Source organism: Thermobia domestica, chromosome 10, assembly GCF_964235325.1.
Source record: "Thermobia domestica chromosome 10, izTheDome1.hap1.1, whole genome shotgun sequence".
Taxonomy (NCBI): domain Eukaryota; kingdom Metazoa; phylum Arthropoda; class Insecta; order Zygentoma; family Lepismatidae; genus Thermobia; species Thermobia domestica.
Genome location: NC_137463.1, coordinates 169,442,566 through 169,464,005, shown reverse-complemented (window position 1 = coordinate 169,464,005; position 21,440 = coordinate 169,442,566). Strand labels below are relative to the sequence as shown.

Genomic DNA, 21,440 nt, shown 5'->3' with positions numbered 1-21,440 from the left:
GGAGAGATGGACAGGAGTAGGGCGTCACAATGTGGTCCATAAAGAAACTAATAAAAGCTTCTGATGTTGGAGATTTCACAGGTGCCGTAATAACAAAACCACTGGCATGATCTGTCGCCAAATAAAAGTATTGGTATTGATCTGGTTCGGAAGCGATCAACTTCCCGGCCAAGTCAATGGAAAAGCACTTGAAAATGGTCTCGTGCGGTAACTGTTGCACTGTTTCGACAGATGGTTTGTACGATCTTTTAAACAGAGAACATTCATGACACCTAGCTAATTTTTGATGCAGCCACTGCTTCATCTGCGGGAAGTAATACTTCGATTTCAATAGCAGATGTAATTTCGTAAAGCCAGGGTGGGTTAATGAATGTGTATGTAGTTCATCAAAGATCGAATCCCGTAATCTGTTAGGGACACAAAGTACAAGTCTGTCGTTAGGAATGGCCTTAATTTTCCTATATAATAGCCCATTCGAAATCGTGAATTGCGTTTTCCATTGTTTGTAATGGCGCTGGGAGGTGTCTTCCGTTTGTAATGCCCGTATAATTTTCCCGAAAAATGAGTCCTGGCGCTGTAATTCGCCTAAATCTACTCTTTTATCGAGGGCCAGCATTTGATACTCATGTGGGGCCTCTTCCGCTTCCGCTATTGTTTCCGGTGTAACCGGAAGTGGGTTCCTAGACAATATGTCTGCCAATCCGTTCTTACTTCCTGTCAAGTGTTTTATGTTGAAAGAAAATGTGCCAAAGAAATCTCGCCACCTCAGTAATTTGGGACTAAGGTGGTTTGAGGTTTTCATGGCTGTGACCGCTAGTGAGTCCGTGTAGATGGTGAATTCTTGGCCAATTAAATACTTATAGAATTTACGTAACCCGAAGTAGACCGCGTACAGTTCAAGCTCATATATCGGCGGGGGCGTCTTCCGTGGCGGATGACGGGATGATGCAAACTGTACTGGGTGCCAGTCAGCATCAGTGGCGCGTTTCTGAAGTAAACAGGCGCCAACGCCAATTAAACTCGAGTCGACCACCAGAGCGTGCTCTGTATCTTGGGTTGAGTATATCTGAAGGAGGGGTGGGTTAGTGAGAGCATGGCGCATTTGTTGGAATGCACTCTCGCATTCATCTGTCCACACCAATTTCTTCGGCGATCCCTTTAGAGCTTGATAAAGTGGTGCTAGGTTCAGTGATATATTGGCAAAGAAATTTCGAAAGAAGTTCACCGAGGCTAACCAAGACCGTAATTGTTTCACAGTTTGGGGCTTGGGGATGTTCAAAATAGCCTCAATTTTAGCGGGGTCTGGTTGAATATGACCTGCACTAATTATGAAACCGAGACACTTTAGCGTTGTCACACCAAACATTGACTTTTTAAGATTGAACAGAACTGAGTAACGTTGTGCAGTTGCAAGTACTTTGTCTAGACTTACCAGCAGTTCCTCAAACGTACTCGCCCCTAAATATAGGTCATCCACATACATGGTGAGGTGGTTGGGATCCACATTTTCAAAAATGTCACGTAAAATGCGCTGGAGCATAATCGTGCTGTTAACATGCCCCATGGGCATGGCCGTTAGTTGGTACATGGAATGCTTTAAATTTAAGGACGGGACGGAAAATGCTGTAAAAGGGCGGTCCTCAGGGTCTAATGGGACCTGAAAGAAAGACTGGGACAGGTCGAACGAGCAGAAGTACTTAGCGTCTGCTAAGTTCTCAATGACGTCCGCCATATTGGCCGGGGAATCCCTTATAGGATGGCAGGCTAAGTTCAGTCGGCGTAAGTCCAAACAGACCCGCAGATCGTCCGAGTTAGGTTTTGGAACCACTAGAATGTTGTTCCGGGTGGCTGAATTACTTAATTCAATGATACCCATCTCCAATAATTTCAATATTTGTTGCTTTGCCCTCGGGCGCAAACGGTGAGGTATGGTAAACATCGGGGATCGAAAGGAGTCCCTAGACTTTAAGTCAAGAGTTGCTTCATAAGCATCTATATGAGAAAAGTCAGTATCAGACCATTTGAAAACACTAGCATATTTTGTTAGCACATCCCTTAATTTTTGCTGTTGTTCATTACTTAACTCCTTGTTAATTTTGAATTGTTGAGGATCGATTAGGTGACCAATTTTAGCCAGCCGTTCTTTCGTTTTCTTAGTCGCATGCTCATCAGTAGGTGTAAACAACTTACGTACTGTGTTTACCTGTAACGACTCAGGAATGTCTGGTAGAACAGACGCAATAGCCAAAGGCGTTCCCTTGTGAAAGCGTTTGGGCTTGGAAGCCAGATTTACAACAGGAACCGCTATGTTGTCTGAACTAGCTACTGTGTGAGCAATAAAGCAACGTTTTAAGTTACTGTTAATTGGTGTGTGTATATGAACAGCACTAAAATTGATACCTAACGGTATGTCAAGTGGAATGAAAACAACAGAACGTGGAGGGACAGTTGTGGTTTGTTTACAAACCAACGTAAAGTGTTGATTTGTCTGTACTTTCGAAGCAACAGCAGGAGGCAATTGATTAGAGCCTAAGGGTGTTTTTTGTTCTGAATCCGGGCGACAGCCAAAGTGACGTAATGTGAGTGTATTATTCTGATATTCAATTACAGCTTGATGAGTTTTCAAAAAGTTGTTAGCCAAAATGATAGGAAATTTAGGAATTGGAATAAGCCTAAATAAAACCGTAAATGATTTTCCTGCCAAATTAATTTTGATGTATGCTGCATACTTAAGCGATAATGGTTTCTCGCTTACACCATACAAGTTCGTTTCCATCTTAAATACATTCACATTGCGTGGTAAGGCTGTCCACGGCAAGAGAGAGCTTTCCGCTCCTGTATCGACCAGGAAACGGCGTTTTATGTTCCCTATCGAGCCCTGAACATAAAATAACTGGCCTTCGGACTGTAGTGGTAGAGTGAGAATGGTGGGAGATGGATTACCATGATTGGTTTCAGACGGTTGGGGTGGGATTGAAGTAGGTGGCTCAGGAGCTGAAGGCTCCTGAGGCAATTCTAGTTTTTTTGGATCGGAGACAGGTTCGAACTGTGTAGGTGGCTGGGCCATCGGGGGAGGGGGAGTGGGTGGGAAAGCGTAAGGAGTAGGTGGGGGGTATCCGTAATACGGATACGGCGGGGCATACGGAGGGTATGCCGGGGGAAATTGTCCATAGTAGGCGTTGTAATTTGTATTGCCCTTAGGGAAAGTACCATTTTGCTTCTTTTTCTTCTTCTTCAGATCATTAGAGTTCTTCGGCTGGGCCGAGTTCGATTCCTTATTCTTGTTCCCTTGTTTAGCTTTAGCCGGAGGAGGCTTATCGTGCCGATGATTACATTGAGCACAGTTGCTACATGCGTCCTGGCTTCTGCGGTAATCCTGTTGGTAGGAGGGCGCAGGAGAAGTAGCGCGGGGGGTGGGGGGTCGAGATGAAGTTTCTGCAAAATGCACATGAGCCTTATGGGAGTTAAACTGGAGCTGTAACTTATCCAGCTTATCCATTATTTCGGCGTATGGATCTGCTTGCCTAACCTGGGGAGTAGAATATACGGTGGGGTTGGCAGTAGCTTGCGACGCCACTGCGGGAATCTGAGGGTCACATGACACGACCCGCTGTTGTTCCGCGATGCGCTGATGTAATAACAAGTCAGCTTTCTGTCTGGTAAAAGCTTCCTGAACCAATGCCTCAAAATTTGCGAACACCTTTTGAGAAAAGTAATGCATGTGTTGGGGAAGCATAGCAATTACAGCGTCTGCCAAGAAATCTTTGAAAGGAAGGGTGGGGTTGTACTTATCCGCTAAGAACTTCTTCTCAAAGAGGTAGTGTGTTAGTGGTTCACCTGGGCTTTGAACACGAGACCTATAGGCATTAAGTGCTGTTAGTGGTATCTGAGACGACCCAAACTGCTCCTCAAAAGCTGCTTTCAAACCCGCCCAATCTTTGTGACGTAAAGACTCTTCCTGCGTCTTGTACCAGTACAAAGGGGGTCCACTTAAACATGTGGGAAAGATAGCTTTAATCCGATCGGGTGTCCACGCGTTGATCTCGGCCAAACGTTCAAAATTTGCCAAAAATCTGTCAACACTTTCAGACGGTCCATCGGAAAATACATCTAAGGAGACTGGAGGGAGGATCATAGAAACCGGTGTTGCACTATTAGACCTACTTTGCGATCGAGTAGTAGCCATGGTTAACTAGTAAAATTAGCAAATTAAAGGATGCAAATTGCACTGACAGCGAACCACAAGTTTAAATCACCAACACAACACATAAAAATAAGCACAAGGTTTATGCATTACACATAATTATGTTCAGGCAGTACAATCATAAGTCCTCATAATTCATTTCGGGGAGCCATATCACAGATAAAAAAACGTTACTTAATCCGTGATAAATACGTTATGTAATTTAGGTTGTTATGATAATTACCATTATATCACTTATCTGCTTTATTTACCTCAGTAATATCGTGGTTATTGAGTACCTGAGTACCATATCCACAAAACCTGACGTGGGAAACAGAGGTTAAAGTTATTTTACGAGAACACATAGATGACACAGATGTTATCCTTAGCTATCTCGTTTATTATAAGATTTTTATTTACACAGATGTGGGTTTGACTCTTACAAAGCTATTCTAAACCCGATAAACTTAACGGAATCAATCGTTGAGTCACCCACTTGAAAATGTGTTGTTTGCATTGTCTCAATGTTATTCAATTCTGACATCTATTGAAATTATTCGACAATAATGCAGTTATTAGATAAACTCTATTAGTACATTGCGAGTAGATCGACAATAAATAGCATTACATGATAAAAATCGTTTCAAATATTCTCTTAACATCTATCGCTTTGTCATTTATCTTAATCCTAGTATATCTTAACTTAAGGTTCCGAGGACAAGGAAAATCGCATTTGCCTGACCATACTCATGTGTCAAATTAAGAAAAACCATAAAATATACAACTTACATGTTCTGGATTCCCAATACAGTAGTCCGCCAAGTATTGTCCAAAACGAGACAAAGTTAACGAGACGAGACTTCTCGCGATATCGGATACGAGCCAAGACCGACCGAGACTCGATCCTCACTACGACCGAGAGAAGACAAGATCCCCTGGTCTAAAAACCAAGAGTTTTTATATTCGCCTCATCTGTTATTTTCACTCTCAAGTCCTTCCGGATCAGTCTATTCTAGACTATGAAATAATAGTTTCTATGACGTATGCGTGACTTTCACACTTTCACTGAAGAAAATTGTTTTTGCTTATATAAGTGTTTTCATTTCCTGGTGTCCTTCGTACATGTTTTTAGAAATACCATTTATATCTTATTTACACATTTTTGGTATCTCTACGGCGACACTGTTTTAATGATGAAATGTCTGATCTCTTAAATTAAAAAATTCGATCAAAGTTGATATTTTCGTGATACTACAAAGATAATCATTTTCCTGATTTTGTAGTACATGTGACGGCTGATCCTTCTTTCACCACTAACCCAAATCTTGGTCACAAGCACACGTTAAGTCTTGGGAGACTACTATTTCACAAGGTCCCTGCCATAAGATTATTTCAACTCATAGGCTGCAATGCAATTTTATGTTCTATTTTACACTGGACCTCAGGCCAATGATTTTCTCACCAATCCACTATTAACTGAGCATAGATGGACTTACATTCTGACTTACGCTTTCCGTTGCAGTCATTAAGGGAGTGGATATCGATATCACTGATGCCGAACTTCAACAGGACTTACAGTGTAAAGCAGCAACAAATCCAACTTCATTCCAGATTTTTTTTTTAAAATCAAAGTTTATTCAAACTTGTTGAAACTTAATTAGCTTAAGTAATAAAATTGGAATAGTGGTTCAGATCAAACATGTAACTTTCAATATTTTTGAAACTGTTGAAAATGTCGTGTCCACAGACGTGAAGACCTGATCCACGGTTGTGATAATTTGTTCTACTACTGTATCGAGGTAAGCCATAGACATGACACAAAGACTAAAAGAATATTTAAACTGTATAAAATGTACTTCTTAGGTCTAGCTTACATGTAGAAAATTATTTTCCATAAACCCATAACATGTGAATATGGCCTAATGTAATTCTTCAGAGGGCTACGAGAGAAAAAAAAAATCAAAAACTGCTAAACAGGGTTGGTAAAAACCATGGTTTTTATTGAAAAAATAAAAAAAACTGTTTTTTTTAGTTTAAACTTTTTTATTTAAACCTTTTTTTTTTGTTTGTTTGTTTGTTTAAATAATTTGCTCTATGTAATATAGGGAGCTAGCTTTAATGCGAGGCTGAGGAATTCAGAGTTAATTGACAGGTGCCCCACCCACGTCACCACGAAACGGCCACTCGCCGGTCCTGGGCAGGATTGCCAGTTCGTTGTAAAAAAATCACCTAATACTCACTTAATTCAAGAGTTTATGCAAATCATGCAATCGCTATCGAAAGTTTTTTTTTTTTTTTTTAACTCGTCATTTACAAATTTGCATAAGCAGTTACCGTATTTGGGTACATTTTGCATATTATTCACTTCTATATTTTATAGCCACCCGCGTGGCGGAGTGGTCTAGCATTTTAGTCTCCGATTCCAACATAAAGGGGTCAATTCCGCTGGGGACAGCTGAATGGAATGGTTCAAATCCCACTTTATGCAAGAAAAAGTGTAGGTTCTACATTTAGAAGCTTCTAAGCTCGTTTAGAGCGTTAATTCTTATAAATAATTAATAATAATAATAATAATAATAATTTTAATTCTTATTAATAATTATTATATCTAAGAATATTCCGCTCTTTCGAAGATATTTTGTTGGCTCTAAAAATAGCATTGTCTTTGTATAATATATCTATTTACAACCTAATCTCAGAGCTTATATATAACACTTGAAATAAATAAATTATATACATTCCTATTAACACGTAACAGTTTACAAGTGCAATGAAGAATATAGCGGTATGTTTTATGTTTACGTTCAATTAATCATTATTACTAGAGACCAGATGTTTAGGCATTAAAAACCTGGAAAATAGGTAGGCAAATAGGCACTTAAAATTTATAAAATAGGCACTAAAATGTAACTCAAAATAATGAAGATACATACTCAATACAATTAAAAAATAAATTCAAGTCATAGATAATGTTGAAAGAATAGGATTTGATAATAGATTTGAGAATAGTTAGGATTTGATAATAAATGCTTCAGTTTTTTCTCCCTCGCTTCTTCGTCGCACTGCACTATGACCTTCCTTATTACTTCTCTTGCTTCGCTGTGTATAGTTTGCCCTCTCTTACGCTGTGAAGCCATTGTCAAATGACTAATAAGCAATAAAACCGCAACCACAACAGCACTCAATAAATAACCAACTCACACGAACTCTTCAGAATGACATTCACGTGACAATTTTCTACCCCTGGCAACGCTGATATATAGAAGGAGGGTCAGGGAGTGTCGCAAGAGTCAGGCAGAAAGCATGTTAGAATTTTTCCCCCTCTACCTCAGCCCCCGCTGGTAAACAAGCTAGCTCCTTATAGTATTTATATCACATATGAACTGAAATAAGATTGTTTCGCCTTTGTGTTATTATGCAACAACCGGGTTATGCTGGAAAGGGTCACATAAGCTTAAAACGGAATCAAAACCACTTCTTGTCTTACATTCGAGAGAAATTGTCCTTCATTTGAACTCGAAACCGAGACTAATTGGCCACAAACGCGATACGTCTGCCGATGTAAGCCGAGAAACGATTTGGATTTCGCTTTAAGCTTATGTGACCCCTTCCAGCATAACCCGGTTGTTGAATAATAACACCAAGGCGAAACAAACTTATTTCTGTTCATATGTGATATAAATACACGGAGCAAATATATCGAAATGCCGTACTTTTGGGGGGTTGAGGGGGTCATATAAACCCCACGAGAGGCATCTTATTGAAATCAGAAGTATCTTTGGTATTATGTATAAATGGGTCAGAGTCAAAATGGACTCAAATAATTGGTATCTTTATTCACTTACTGTTATGCAAAGTAAGTTCTTGTATTTCTTTAACTTGGACTAATATAAGCCGTAGTGAACCAATTTAAACTAAATTGGTTCTTCTGTATTCTGCAGTACTTTGAAATTGTCCATATGTAATTCTGTATAATGGTTTCACTTGTGCAGTTGTTTCTTTTTGTCCTTCTGAAATGACTCTTTGACAATTATATTAACAAGCATGTAAAGATCAGTACAACGTATTTTTATCAGGAGTCTTTCATGAGTGAGTCGGCAGATGCAATTGCATAACAATAATAAAAAACTATAAAAAAATCACAAAAGGAACATTCATAAACTTATAAAAAAAATGTTTTTGTAGTATAATCTCTTTGAGTAATGAATAGGGATAGGCACGAGTCGAGCTAAAACTGACTTGACTCGAAACTCGAAGCTAATTCGAGTCGAGTCAAAGGTAATTTTCTCGAATCGAGTTCCGAGCCGAGTCACTGTTTTGAGTTCGAGTTTCGAGTCGAGTCGAATTTGATAAATTGCTCGATCGTTTAGCTCGTTTTGAAATCATTGCCTGATAAGACTGGAAAGCGAAAGCTATGAGGAATGTAAGTAGTAATGTGGAATATTTTTAGTGTTGCTCACAAGATGGGACACTGCTCGCATCTCGTCTCGTCAACAAGACAATGGATTTTTATAACGAGACAGCCTCAAATGTCGTGAGCACCAATATAGTATATACTGTAGTTCTTACCACCAAGGCTGAAATGTACACGGTCGAACTTTTGAGCCGAAGCAGAAGCCCAACTCGGCTAGTGATGTTAATCGGCTCAGCTCGGTTTAACTGAGTGAACAGCTCGAGCTGGCTCGGTTGGATGAGCTGTTGGCTCGGCTGGATAGTGAACGAGCTGTGAGCCGAGCCGTTGAGGATCCCAAACCGGGGCCGAGCAGTTTTGAATATGTTTGGCCGGCGCCCTCTAACTTTTAACAATTTTTGGTTCAAGCCCGGATACTTGCTCCTCCGAAACTCAAACCCAGAACCTCGTGAACGATGTCCTTGCCTCCTAGACTTCACAACTACTAAAGTCAGCAGTCAACTAATTTCTAGTATTCATATACAAACCGCCTATCTTTCATGTTTATACACGTTGGTGTTATTATAATAATAAGTGGTAGTAGTAGTAGTATTGTCTATGTAGGATACTTAAAGAAAGTACTTGAAACTACGCACAGCATTTGGCTCGACTCGACTCGAAACCCGAATCAAATTCGAGTAGAATGGAAAGAAATTTTTCGAGCCTAGTTCTCGAGTCCAGCTCAAAGATGTCTGTTTCGAATCGAGTCGAGTTTCAATGAAAACTCGCTCAGTCATTTTTTACTATTACTGAAGCGCTTTCTAATACCGATCAATTTTTATATCTTCCGTCTCCTCCTCCTCCATGTTGCGTGGCTAAATTTGGATTTAAACGGCATCGGAAGTGTCACTGTTCATCTCAGCGAACCCGAAAACTATAGATTCGACACTAATATCGGTCATATTTGATCATATATATATATCCCTCCGGTAAGTTGCGCTGTCAAAGTGAAATATTACTATTTTTCTTATTTTATTCAGCGAAGCGGATAAGTGACGCTAGTATATATCGCTAGTAGATCGGTCGGGTGGTTCAAGAATTAAGTCACAAATATAATCACTTTCTTTTATATATATTGGTAAACTTTAAAATTGATGCGACAACCCTGCCACGCATTAAGGTGAAACTAATACCGAAATATACTATCATCAAGTTCTCCATTGATGACACTAATAAAATTACTATATAGTATGGTTATGAGATGTAGCCCAATATTATCATTAACTCTCAAACTTCAATTTCTGTAGAACTGAATTATTCTCCAGAGACTAAAAACAGATCATGTCGAACTGAACCAGATGACTAGCTTGTGGGTAAATTCTCCAACAAATTCGAGGAAAACAAATGCATATGGCGCTAAAAGGTATATCGTTCGTTGCCAATTATAAAATAGTTTTTGTTCTGCTAGAACGGATTTTGTTTATGTGCTGTATATGTAAATATATATTTATGCTGTCAACTATCAGATTATATTTATTGTTTGTTTTCTCTTGACAGTGACACAATGGCCGTAAAATAAATTACATCAGTTTTTCTGTAACCGATGTTAGTTTTTATTATTTATCAAAATAATTGTTGTAAACTATACATTTTCAAAGCATCAGCTATTAATTAGAAATTAACTTGCCACGATGAAACTTCAATATTTATTTCTTTTTGCAGCTCCGTCAGACTGTATTCAATCTTGCTCAAAAGGAATTAGCTCCCTTGGCAGCTGAAATTGATAAGAAGAATGAGTTTGCTCAAATGAGAGTAAGTGTTACAATAGCACAATAAACAATCATAAACTTTTAATTCTCAACAATACTAGAATAATACAACCATACGCAAATATTTCTTTTTGGAACTAACTTCGTTGCCTTATTTTCATGTATTGTCGCAACGCTCGTCCCTTCCTCATACCAGTACTGACAGTGTAGATCTTTGTTTGAACTACGTTGTACCCCGTGGGTTAGACAAGATAGTTGGAGATTAACAGTAAGTCATTCGGGAATAATTCTTGCTTTTGTCTCAGAAATTGTGTGCTTGCGTTACAATTTTACTTTTGGGCGTTGATATGAGAGAAGAGAATGTTGTAACCATTAAAAAAAAAAATCTTTCATTACTCCTACATGCCAAAAAAAATATTTTTGAATATCTGTCCATTTATTCGTCCCGAATTGTCTGCACACGGCTAGGAGTCATACTGTTCACTCCATGCGAACCAGTTTTATAAGATCGCTTAGGGAGATGTTTCGAATTTTCTCCTCACCAAAAATAAGGGCGAAAATAGAAAATTGCAATTTCTCGAAGTCATCTTGATCAATTTTATTCATAATTCAGTATTTAATTTACAGCCTTACAGTGTGGTATGCCATTTCTTAGAGATAAACTTAGAAGAGATGTGTGTTTAATCTTGGGATGAGTTGCTTCCCAACGATTTTCTCAAGAACTGCCCAGGCGATTTCGTTTATATCTCATAAATACTAAATTTTTAAGAACTACTACAGAATGAGCCATTTATCTTGGAAGGATTTACAAAAGGAGAGGTTTTGTTGTTGTTCTTTTTAAGTATAATTAACTGAAAAATGACTCTTGTAATGATGTTTATATTTCATGAACAGACCTATAATATAGAATAAAAGAGTTATTAAAGAAGTTGAGTTGAGTTTGGGTTTAACGTCCCGTTCAGCAGCGAGGCTATACGAGACGTGGACCTACTGATTAACGTGGAATCCGAACCACATGAGCTCCCGCCGGGAATCGAACCCGGGTCTCCCACACCAAAGTTATTAAAGAAGGAAATATACCACAACCTACATTATTACTTTGAACTTCCAGTTTCACAACAATCATTCGACAAACAATGGAAATCTGTAATGCTGTAATATAATTAAAATTTAAATACAATAGGTTACAATAAGATACAATTTTAAAAAAGAGAATAAAAATGGAGACGAAAATACCCAACGGATATTGATTATTCAAATTTCCCATATTGTATTTGATAGTAATTATTTAAAGGGTTCCAGATTTCCCACATTTTATATTTTATTTGATAAAAAGAATTGGTCACTCCGAAATTCCCATATGGCATTTTGACAAGTATTGCAGCAAAGAATGAGAATTAGGTAGTCTCAGTGAGCATTAGCTGACATTAAGGGATTAAGTATTTCTATCTTGTAATATCTTTGGCTTTTTTTTTTTTTTTTCTTTCTTCAAAATTTCTACGCTTAGTTTTCATTTTTAAAACTTAAGTTACGCTTTATGCAACATATTTATTCCAAAACTATTTTTAAATTTCTTTTTCAAATAATGGAATTGATTTTGAGTTCTTCATTTTCCGGGGCAGTCTGTTGTAAGTTTCAGTGATATTATAATACATAACAATTTATTTATACCATAGATTGTTGAATTAGGATTGCCAATTTCAATTGATTCTTTTTTCTCGTATTGTAATCATGGATATCATTCCTCTATATTAAAAGTAAATTACTCAGTATATTACGTGTAAGTACAGTATTATGTACATACATACAGGAATACATTTATATTAGTAAATCAAATGGCAGTATATTTGACGCAAAAAAAAAAAAAAAAAAAAAAAAAAACTTTTTGGATAACTCTTTAGGACGACCATGCATAACTTTTTTTTTTTTTTTTTTTAATATTGAGAGTGATTGTAGTTTTGATTTATAAGTGTGTACACCATTCTTTTTAAATTTGTTGTTAGAACTGTTCTAAAGTGAAGCGTAATACCTACAATAGGAACTATTTTCTTTTTTAAACTTTTAATATGCAATTCCCAAGTCTGATGTTGATCTATTACTATTCCTAAGTATGTTGTATATTCGACTCTTTTCACCTCCAACTTCTAAATACCAGTTTCATTGAGCTAATTTATCTTTGACAACAGTTTGTAAAAAATTATATTATTTGTGACTTTTTAAAATTTAAACACAAAGAATTTGTACATAATCACTAAAATAGTATAGACATGTCTTCCTCAATATATAATATGAATTCTTGGTTAAAGTTATTGATCGATACTTCCCGTTTGGGAAGGAGGGGGAACGCTATACTTTTTAGGAATTATTGATTGACTATCTAGGATATTAGAAAGTCGGTAGCAAAGTTAGTTGGAATTAGTTAATGAGTTATTGAAGAAAAAAAACAAAGCGTACCTGGATTCCCCTTTCCTGCTGTTTCACCGGTCTGTTTGTTTTGACGACTAGCGCGTTTCAAATGTTTGATACGACGCGAGTAGTACCAGGCCAAGCATCATTCCACAGCGGTTTTTGTGGATAGAAAGCAAAGTTTGCGTTTGTTTGCGGTAGCAAAGTGACAAAGTCCGGGTGTAGGCCATTGACGTACCCGAAAGTTGCTAAGACCATTCGGTCATGATAGTGAAAATTGCTTGTCCAGAAGGCAGTTCGGATGAATTGCGGAAATTTCCGTGCGGGGCCGATGACGTCTTGCAATTAGAGCCATAGGTTCAGTCTTCGCTACTGAATAGTGTCGTCGAATGCAACTTGTAGATGGGTCTGCGCACATTGATGTAGGTGGCGACAGCAGTTACTGAGGAAGACAAAATGGCAGGAGGTGTGCTGGTCAGGATACCCCCCTGCGAAAGGTGCACCCTTTCCGAATACTTTGTAGTGGAGATAACGAGTAAGGAGCATAAAGAAGATGCAGTGCGTGTTTTGCAGGAGCATGCGGTTCTTCCAATAGGTAAGTTGTGTTCTAAATGTTGTAGGGACGCGGTTTTTTCTAGGGAAAGGAATGTGTTTCGCTGTCAAAAAAACACGTTTCATTGGAATTCGAGGAGGAAGACAAAGTGCCTTTTTTTTTCTCCTCGCTTTTCAAGGGAACGTTTTTTTCTAGTGCGAAACTCGATTTTTTAACGGTGATGCGCCTTATGGGTTACTGGTGTTGGAATAGCCGTCCCAATATCAGTAATGCTACTATGAATCTGAATATTTCTTTTTTTTTTTTTTTTTTTTTTTTTTTTAAAAAAAACTTTTGAGAGGTTTGCTTCTGCTAGGTTATGGATTGCTCTACTAAACTTGGGGGTCCGGGGATAACAGTTCAGATAGATGAATCCAAGTTCGGGAAACGAAAAAATCACTGCGGTCGTGTGATCTATGGCACGTGGGTTTTTGGAGGTTACGAGGTTGATTATGGTAATGTATTCATGTGTGTCGTGAAGAACAGTAGTGCTGAAGAGCTTTTAGGTGTTCTTGAAAAGTTGGTGGAACCTGGTACAATCATTCATAGCGACTGCTGGAAGTCATATGATAGATTGGCTGAGGTGGGGTTTCAGCACTTCACAGTGAATCATAGCCTGAATTTCGTAGATCCCGTTACTGGCGCTCATACGCAAAATATCGAGTGGTTGTGGCGAGACGCAAAGGACAGTATTCCGAGATATGGGAACAAAAGACACCATTTCATTGGACATCTGGGCTCCTTTCTTTAATAATAATAATAATAATAATAATAAAAGTATCCCCTCGCAACGCGGTTTCACAACTTTCTGTTGGAAGTTGCTCGCATATACCCACCAACGATTTGAAGTATGTGAAAATGAATGCTTCCTGGTCCTTATTCTTTTTTTGTTGCATTCCTAAAATTTGCGCTTGTACTTAATGTATGTTTTTCTAGTGCCCTTTTTCTTAATGTATGACTATGTGTGGGAGGATTTGAAAACGCATATCGCAGAACACACAACAAACCCAGATCATATCGTCTCCTTTAGCCTAACCGGCATAACCGTGGGACGTAAAACACTTAAAGATTTCATTTCATTTTCAAACCCAGATCATGTTGTGTTCACACTTCAACATGGAGTGTGAATACAGCGTGATCTCGGTTTGTTATGTGTTGTATTATCACTTGTACATCAAATAGAATAATTTTTGTAGGTAGTACAACAGTAAGAAGTATCCACGTGCACGGGAGATAAGAAGTAGCTGTTGTAAACAATTATCTAATTTTTCTATAGTATGTGCTATATAAATATAGCACTGTCATCAGCAAATAAAGTTATTCTACCTCTTTGTTTAAGTAGTTTTACACATTCACATAGATTAAGAAGAGTAACGGTCCTAATATGGACCCTTCTGGGTACACCATAGTCTTGTTTTGCATTATTGCTTTATTTCCCATTTGCTAAGATATACTGTAACTTATTAGATAGATAGCTCTTGAATCAAGAAAGAGATATGTCTCTGAATCGTATATTCTCTACCTTTTGTAGCAGTATTTTATGCTTGGGTGTATCAAATGTTTTCTTCAAATCAATAAATAATCCTGCTGCTAGTGTATTGTTATCCAGACATTCTTAAACTTCTACTACTGCAGTTACAGCATTTATGGTACTCGATTTTTTTCTAAAACCATACTGATATTTGTAAAAGTTATTTATAATATCCAGATATGTTAATACTCTATTATATACACAGATACACACTTCTTAGTTACTTTTAAAGGCTTTTAAGTAGTCATCTCTCAACGCATTGATTAACAAGTTTTACTTATATTCGACAACGCAATAACGTTACTAAGTTGCTACACTTTTTAAAAGCATTTTTTGACCACCTTGCTAATTCTCACAAATCTTTTAACAATAGGTTTACGTCTCATATAGCCTGAGTACTGAACGAAACCCTAAACTCCAAATCTACCAACCAACCGAATAGTAGTCAAATACGAATATAGCATACCCGCGAATCAACAGACTTCAGATTTAACTTACTGAATTTGTCTAATGTACTAAGTGTAGTCGGTAGAAAATATCGGCTGATTACGAACATTTCAGGCAATTTAGTTCTTTGATTCTTAAAAAACAACATTCAACTTCGTATTTTCTAATATAGTATGTACATGAAATATTTTACATTTAGATTATACGAGGACAATTCACGATTTAATGGACTTCTCATTGTACGCACACTCTTTCATCCCAATTAGTCCCTTTAATGGAAGGTTTACTATATGGCCAATTTGCTGGCACTTTCACAGCCGAAGTCATAACAAATGTTGCGGAATTCGTGTGAAAGTTTGTAAATATTTAAGAGAATTTTCTTTCATAAAGCATTCAAATAATATAAATGTAGTGCACTCTATAAAATCATGAGGATTTTTAGAAACTTCATAAATATCTGTTCTCTAGTCATGAATGTCAATGATTCTTCTGTTTAAGTTTATATGAAAACGGTGTTAAAAGCAGGCTGTGTAGCTTTAACTCCTCCCTACCGTAAGTCATTTATGAACAAGGAGATTTTTGCACGTATTTGTAGGTTTTATCTGAAAGCTGAAAGTAATCTTATTTTGATTTTTATTTATTTTGTTTAGGAATTTTGGAAAAAACTTGGCTCCCTTGGTTTACTGGGTATCACTGTGTCGAGTAAATATGGAGGTTCCGATGGCAGTTATTTGGATCATGTTGTGATTATGGAAGAACTGTCGAGAGCTTGTAGTGCAGTAGCTCTTAGTTATGGCGCCCATTCAAACCTTTGTGTAAACCAGATCCACAGAAATGGAACTGAAGAGCAAAAGCATACGTACTTGCCTAAGGTAATATTATAAATTGTGAAACGAAATGAAGTTGAAACCAGCTCTTTTCAACATTTTAGTCGTTATTTTCTCTTTAATTAAATTGTTTTCCACGTGAATTTAACCTATATTGGAAGAATAATTAAATAGAATTAACCAGCTTGCCTTCTAAGTAAAACTATTTCGTCTGACTGTTTAAAAACATTGACTTACATATTCGTAATGATAAATAATTATAATGAAAAAAGATTTCATTATTATAAGAATCAATCAATTAAAACTCGGCACAAAACGACAAAAGAAAGGAAATGCACTCACATATTAATACTTTATATCAGTAGCAACACACTTTCTTATTGTGATATTAGCCGACACATTTAATTCGACTGAAAGTAGGTACCCCTCCCTTTTTTTCTTTCTTTTAAATTGTTAAGTACATGGAGGTCGCAAGACAGCGAAACAAGGCTATGGCTGGACGGGCAGGGCTTCGCAGTAGCGTACTGTTGACTATATGGAATCTTATGTTACCGTGAGTGAGGGTAACATGTTTCGTTAGGAAACTATCCTCTTGGGTCTTGACCTCCTGCCACAACGGTCCAAAAATGTTAGTGTATCGATTGGTGTTGCATGGTCATCCCTCATTCTAAAGTATAATAATTAAACTATCGTCCCAATAAATCCGTTAATTTCTTATTTGGTTCCATATGGTTTCAACTATGACACTCATCTTCAGTCAGTTGAAGGTTTTCGCTTGATCCTTTTTACGTCCCAAATGTATACATTAACTTCTTGTAACCAATTACATATTAAGGACTGTTGCAAAATAGTAGCCTTTGAAAGCGTGTAAGACCTTTTTTTTCCGAATTTCTAATAAATAATGTCTCCTTTCCTCACTTACGTAGTGTCTTCACTTTTATAACTATTAATTAATTGTGTTCACAATTTTTCTTCCTATTAACGATAACAATACTTCGGTTATTGATAATTTAAACATAAGTGCAAACTTGTGCGAAAACCTTCTTTATTTCTCAACGTTGCTAGTCTCTACTCTGGAGTTGTCTAATTCTTAAAAGTAAATTCCGGTAACAATCAAAAATTATTTTCTAAAATTCATTTTCATTTTTAGTCTTCCAAAGTATGTATGCAAAGTGTCGAAAGTCTTATAGAACTGTTGTGTTCGTCCGCCCATCTGTCGACAAATATCAGATCAAAAATAGTAAGAGATATCGAGAGGAGTTTTTTTCTGGACTCTATTCAGCGTTCCAAGAATAGGTTCCATCTCCTTCGCTAACCCTCTATTCGAACCGGAAGTGGTTAAAATAGAAAATTAACGTTTATCGCCATAGAACAAACCTGGAATAGATAGTGACAAGCTATTTTTGATCGATTCAGCGTCTCAAAAGAACATACCGTCATTACCCGCAACACAATACCGAAACTGGATGTAGCTGAAATTTACTAGTATCGGTTTCTAAGCTGATTACTATAGAGAAAAATCGGCAGAAAATATCAAAAAGCGGTCTTTTGTAACTGATTCAGCATCTCAAAAATAGGTTTTGTTTTCTCCGTTAACCCTCTATTCAAACTGAAAATTGTATAAATCAGCTATTTCCGGTTTTAACATTGTTCCCCATAGAACAGAAAAGTGAATAGATGGTGACAAGTGGTTTTTTGCAATCAATTCGGCGTCTGAAGAGAACATACCATTACTATTCGCAACACTCTACTGAAACCAGAAGTAGTTGAACTGTACTATATAGTGTCTTTGGTTTCAATATTGATTACCATAAAGCAAAAATGGTCAGAGGTATCGACGAGCGGCTTTATACAATCGATTGAGCGTCGTTCCAAGAATAGGGTCCATCTCCCGACCGAGAATAGGGTCGTTAACACTTTGTTCAAGCCGGAAGTGGTAGAAATCAACCATCTCCAGTTTCACCGTCAATCGCCATTGAACAAGAACTGCAGTTAACAATCAATCCAGCATCTCAAGAGAACATACCATTACGATCCGCAACACTATGCGAAAACTGGAAGTGGTTTAAATTTACTAGTACTTCTTGTTTCAGTACGTATTTCCATAGAGCGAAGACGGTGAGAGATCTCTAAAAGTGGTTAATTGACACAGATTCAGTGTCCCAAGAATGGGTTGTGACTCGACTTTTCGAACTAGAAGTAATGAAAATTTACGATTTTTTTTTTTTTATTACAACACTGATCACATAATGGATTAAATGGGAATAGATAACGACAAGCATTTATACTTCAACCCTATTTTTATTCCTCTATTGCAACAGGAAGTGATAGACATAAATTAGCACTTCAGATTTCAATGTTAAGCTCCAAAATAGTAAGAGGCAGTTTTCTTATATCGATTCAGCCCAAGGAACAGGTTCTCTGTGATCTTATACCTCCATTGAATTTGTAGCTATAGAAATGTACTACTACAAATTTCAGTATTGAATTAGCATAGTTTAGAAGTTTACTGTAGTTTCACACTGTAAAACAAAACTCTTTTGCTTATATCAAAATAAATTTTCAACGCATTACTGGGATATAGTAACTTTTAAGAATCATACCTGTTCACAGCAGAACCTGTCAACGGTGACAAACGAAGAGAGTTTTTACACAAGTTTGAGTTTGCTGTGGTAATTTGTAAATAACCAAATTCTAACTTGCTTTTGACCAATATTTGTTGGTAATACGAAGAAAACTGTAACTGCAATTAATTCATTAATTAATAGTTATTCTAAAAGTTAAGACACGACCTGTTTGGTGAATGAGAAAGGAAGCCACGATCGATATTAGAGACTTTGAAAGAAACTCTTATGTACTTCCACAGATTACTGTTCTCAATTACAAGATGTTAGTATACATGCTTGGGAAATGCTAAGGATCAAGGGATCTCGGTTAAATCTCGGTTAAAATTTAGCTAATATATATATAAATTCCTGATTGTTGGGTAAGAACGTTTACTTGTCGGGCTTACGTCGTCCTGCTTACGACATTGATTTTTTTTTTTTTTTTTTTTTTTTTTTTTTTTTTTTTTTTTTTTTTTTTTTGCCGTTCTCTGTGCCCTCTTTAGAATCTCGTAGTCACATAGGTGACGGGAAATCCTCTTACCAGCCTTTTAAATTTCAACAACTTTCATAAATCGTCATTCATAATCATTACTTTTACAAACATAAGCTGATTCCACCTAAAACTTCAACGGATACATTTTTGTTGTTAATATCAGGTAGTCTAAAAAGTAGTGAGCCATTTCCACACGAGATGGTGTTAGTGTCCCAAATTTCAGGATATATATATATGAGTCGCAGCGAGTTCATTTGATAGCTGGCAATTGAAGCTTGTAGCTATGTGAAAAGAGTTGGAATTCTTATAATCATACTTAATGTATTGCCCCCTAAAGATAAAGGAACTTCCTGCAAAACTGCGGTACATTCTACAATTTTGTTTCGAAAAAGGCGGAAATGTTACGTAGGGCCGTGAAAAAATTTGTGCTGCTTATGGGCAAGATAAGTTATCAAAAGCAACAGCCAAAAGATGGTTCAGTCGCTTTTGTTCTGCAAATTTTGATGTCGAAGATGCTCCTCGCAGTGGGCGACCAATCACAGAAAAAGTGGAAGATATTCTGGCATATATTTAGCAAGACTGGCATGTAAGCAATCATGACATCGCCGAGGACATAAACAATGTTAAACCATTTGAAGAACGCTGGCTACGACAAACTCGACATTTGGGTGGCACATAATCTAACTCAGAAGCATTTACTCAGTTGAATTTCTGTCTGCGAATATCTACTGAAACGTAATAAATTCGAGCCATTTATAAAGCGGTTGATCATAGGGGATGAAGAGTAGACAACTTAAAAGAACAATGTGAGAAAAAGATCGTCATCGAAGCGAAGAGAAAATCTACGGTCTGTGACAAAGCCCACAATGACGCCCAGGAAGGTTATGGTGTGCGCTTGGTAGGATTAGAAGGGCATCGTGCATCACAAGCTGCTGCTGCCGGATATAATAATAGTTTCTAACCTGTACTGATAACATTTAGCATAAGTGCACCTAGTAATTCAAAAGAAACGCCCGAACTGGTCAAGAGGAAGAGTCGTATACCACGCTGACACCTCCAGACCTCACACATTAAGGATTCGTCAGAAATTAAGAGAAATTAGCCGGTAATTTTTAATGCTTCCACCGTATAGCCCGGGCATCGTCAGACTATCATTTGTTTTGGTGACTGCAGAACTCAGTGAATGGTATTAAATTAGTTTTAAAGCAACTTCAATAGCGACGGTGTTATGTATTGTCAGAAAAATGGGAGAAGGTCGTTGAATGGTGCACATGTGGTTTCATAAGGTTATTTTCAAATCACTATAAATATTTTCTAAATTTTAACCTCCTAAGGCTCAATACATTTTAGACAGCGTAATATACTGTGTAGATTTCCTAAGTTTTTAACACTTCTTCGTGCAGTTCACATTCTTTAATATACCAAATTTGGCAATAAATGCTATTACAAAATTTAAGAATCTGCAACACGTCGTTGTGAGGAGAATGAACGAACCTTGTGGTAAAATGTGCGATGACTTATTGTTGAGAGGTGTTGTAGAAAGGAAGACGTGTAACCCGCACAAGCAGAATGTAATGGGGGATTACGAAAATCGAATAGCAATGAGAGCGGTTTATAAAATTGAAAAAAATAGCGAGTGAAATTTTTAACGCGCTTAGAAAAATTGAAAATCAGTCGCATGCTTGTGTACAATCGAGCTGTTCCTTGGTACTGAGTTCGTTCAAAATCGGCCGAGAGAAGGCCCCACATGAAGTGCAAGAACTACAGAAACTATTAAAGCTGTGGTGGCGCGTGTGAGGAGAAATCAGTTATGGAAACAGGTAATGATGGCCCGTGATATGAACATGCCCAAGCGAACGATGTCTGGCCACTCAGTAAATTACCTTACACCATATTGCTGGTTTTCACTTTCTGCTTTGTAATAGTATTTATGGCCACACTAGGCAAGTTGCATTTTCCGACATAACAATACCTCAGTATTTATTTTAATACATTCAATTGCAATATTTAATGTTCTGTTATATACAAGAACATTTTAATAAGTAAAATAAAATTGCATGTTGTTGAGATGCAAAATACACAGAGTGGTCACGACGTGTAATTCTATATTTCCTAAATGATCACCGGCCTGTATATTATACTTTTCCCATCGTTCAACAGGTTTCTGCATTCTAAGGAAAGAACATATAGATTGGA

General features: G+C 37.2%; 1 protein-coding gene across 2 annotated transcripts in view; it reads left to right on the top strand.

Moving 5' to 3' along the window:
* The window catches only part of LOC145662836 (isovaleryl-CoA dehydrogenase, mitochondrial), a 69,758-nt gene that overhangs the window by 15,216 nt on the left and 33,102 nt on the right, over positions 1 to 21,440 (top strand). For both annotated transcript variants that reach the window (XM_081728752.1, XM_081728753.1), the window contains exons 2-3: positions 10,296 to 10,385; positions 15,969 to 16,190. In XM_081728752.1, coding sequence (XP_081584878.1) covers positions 10,296 to 10,385; positions 15,969 to 16,190 — 312 coding nt within the window. The remainder of the gene's footprint in view (positions 1 to 10,295; positions 10,386 to 15,968; positions 16,191 to 21,440) is intronic.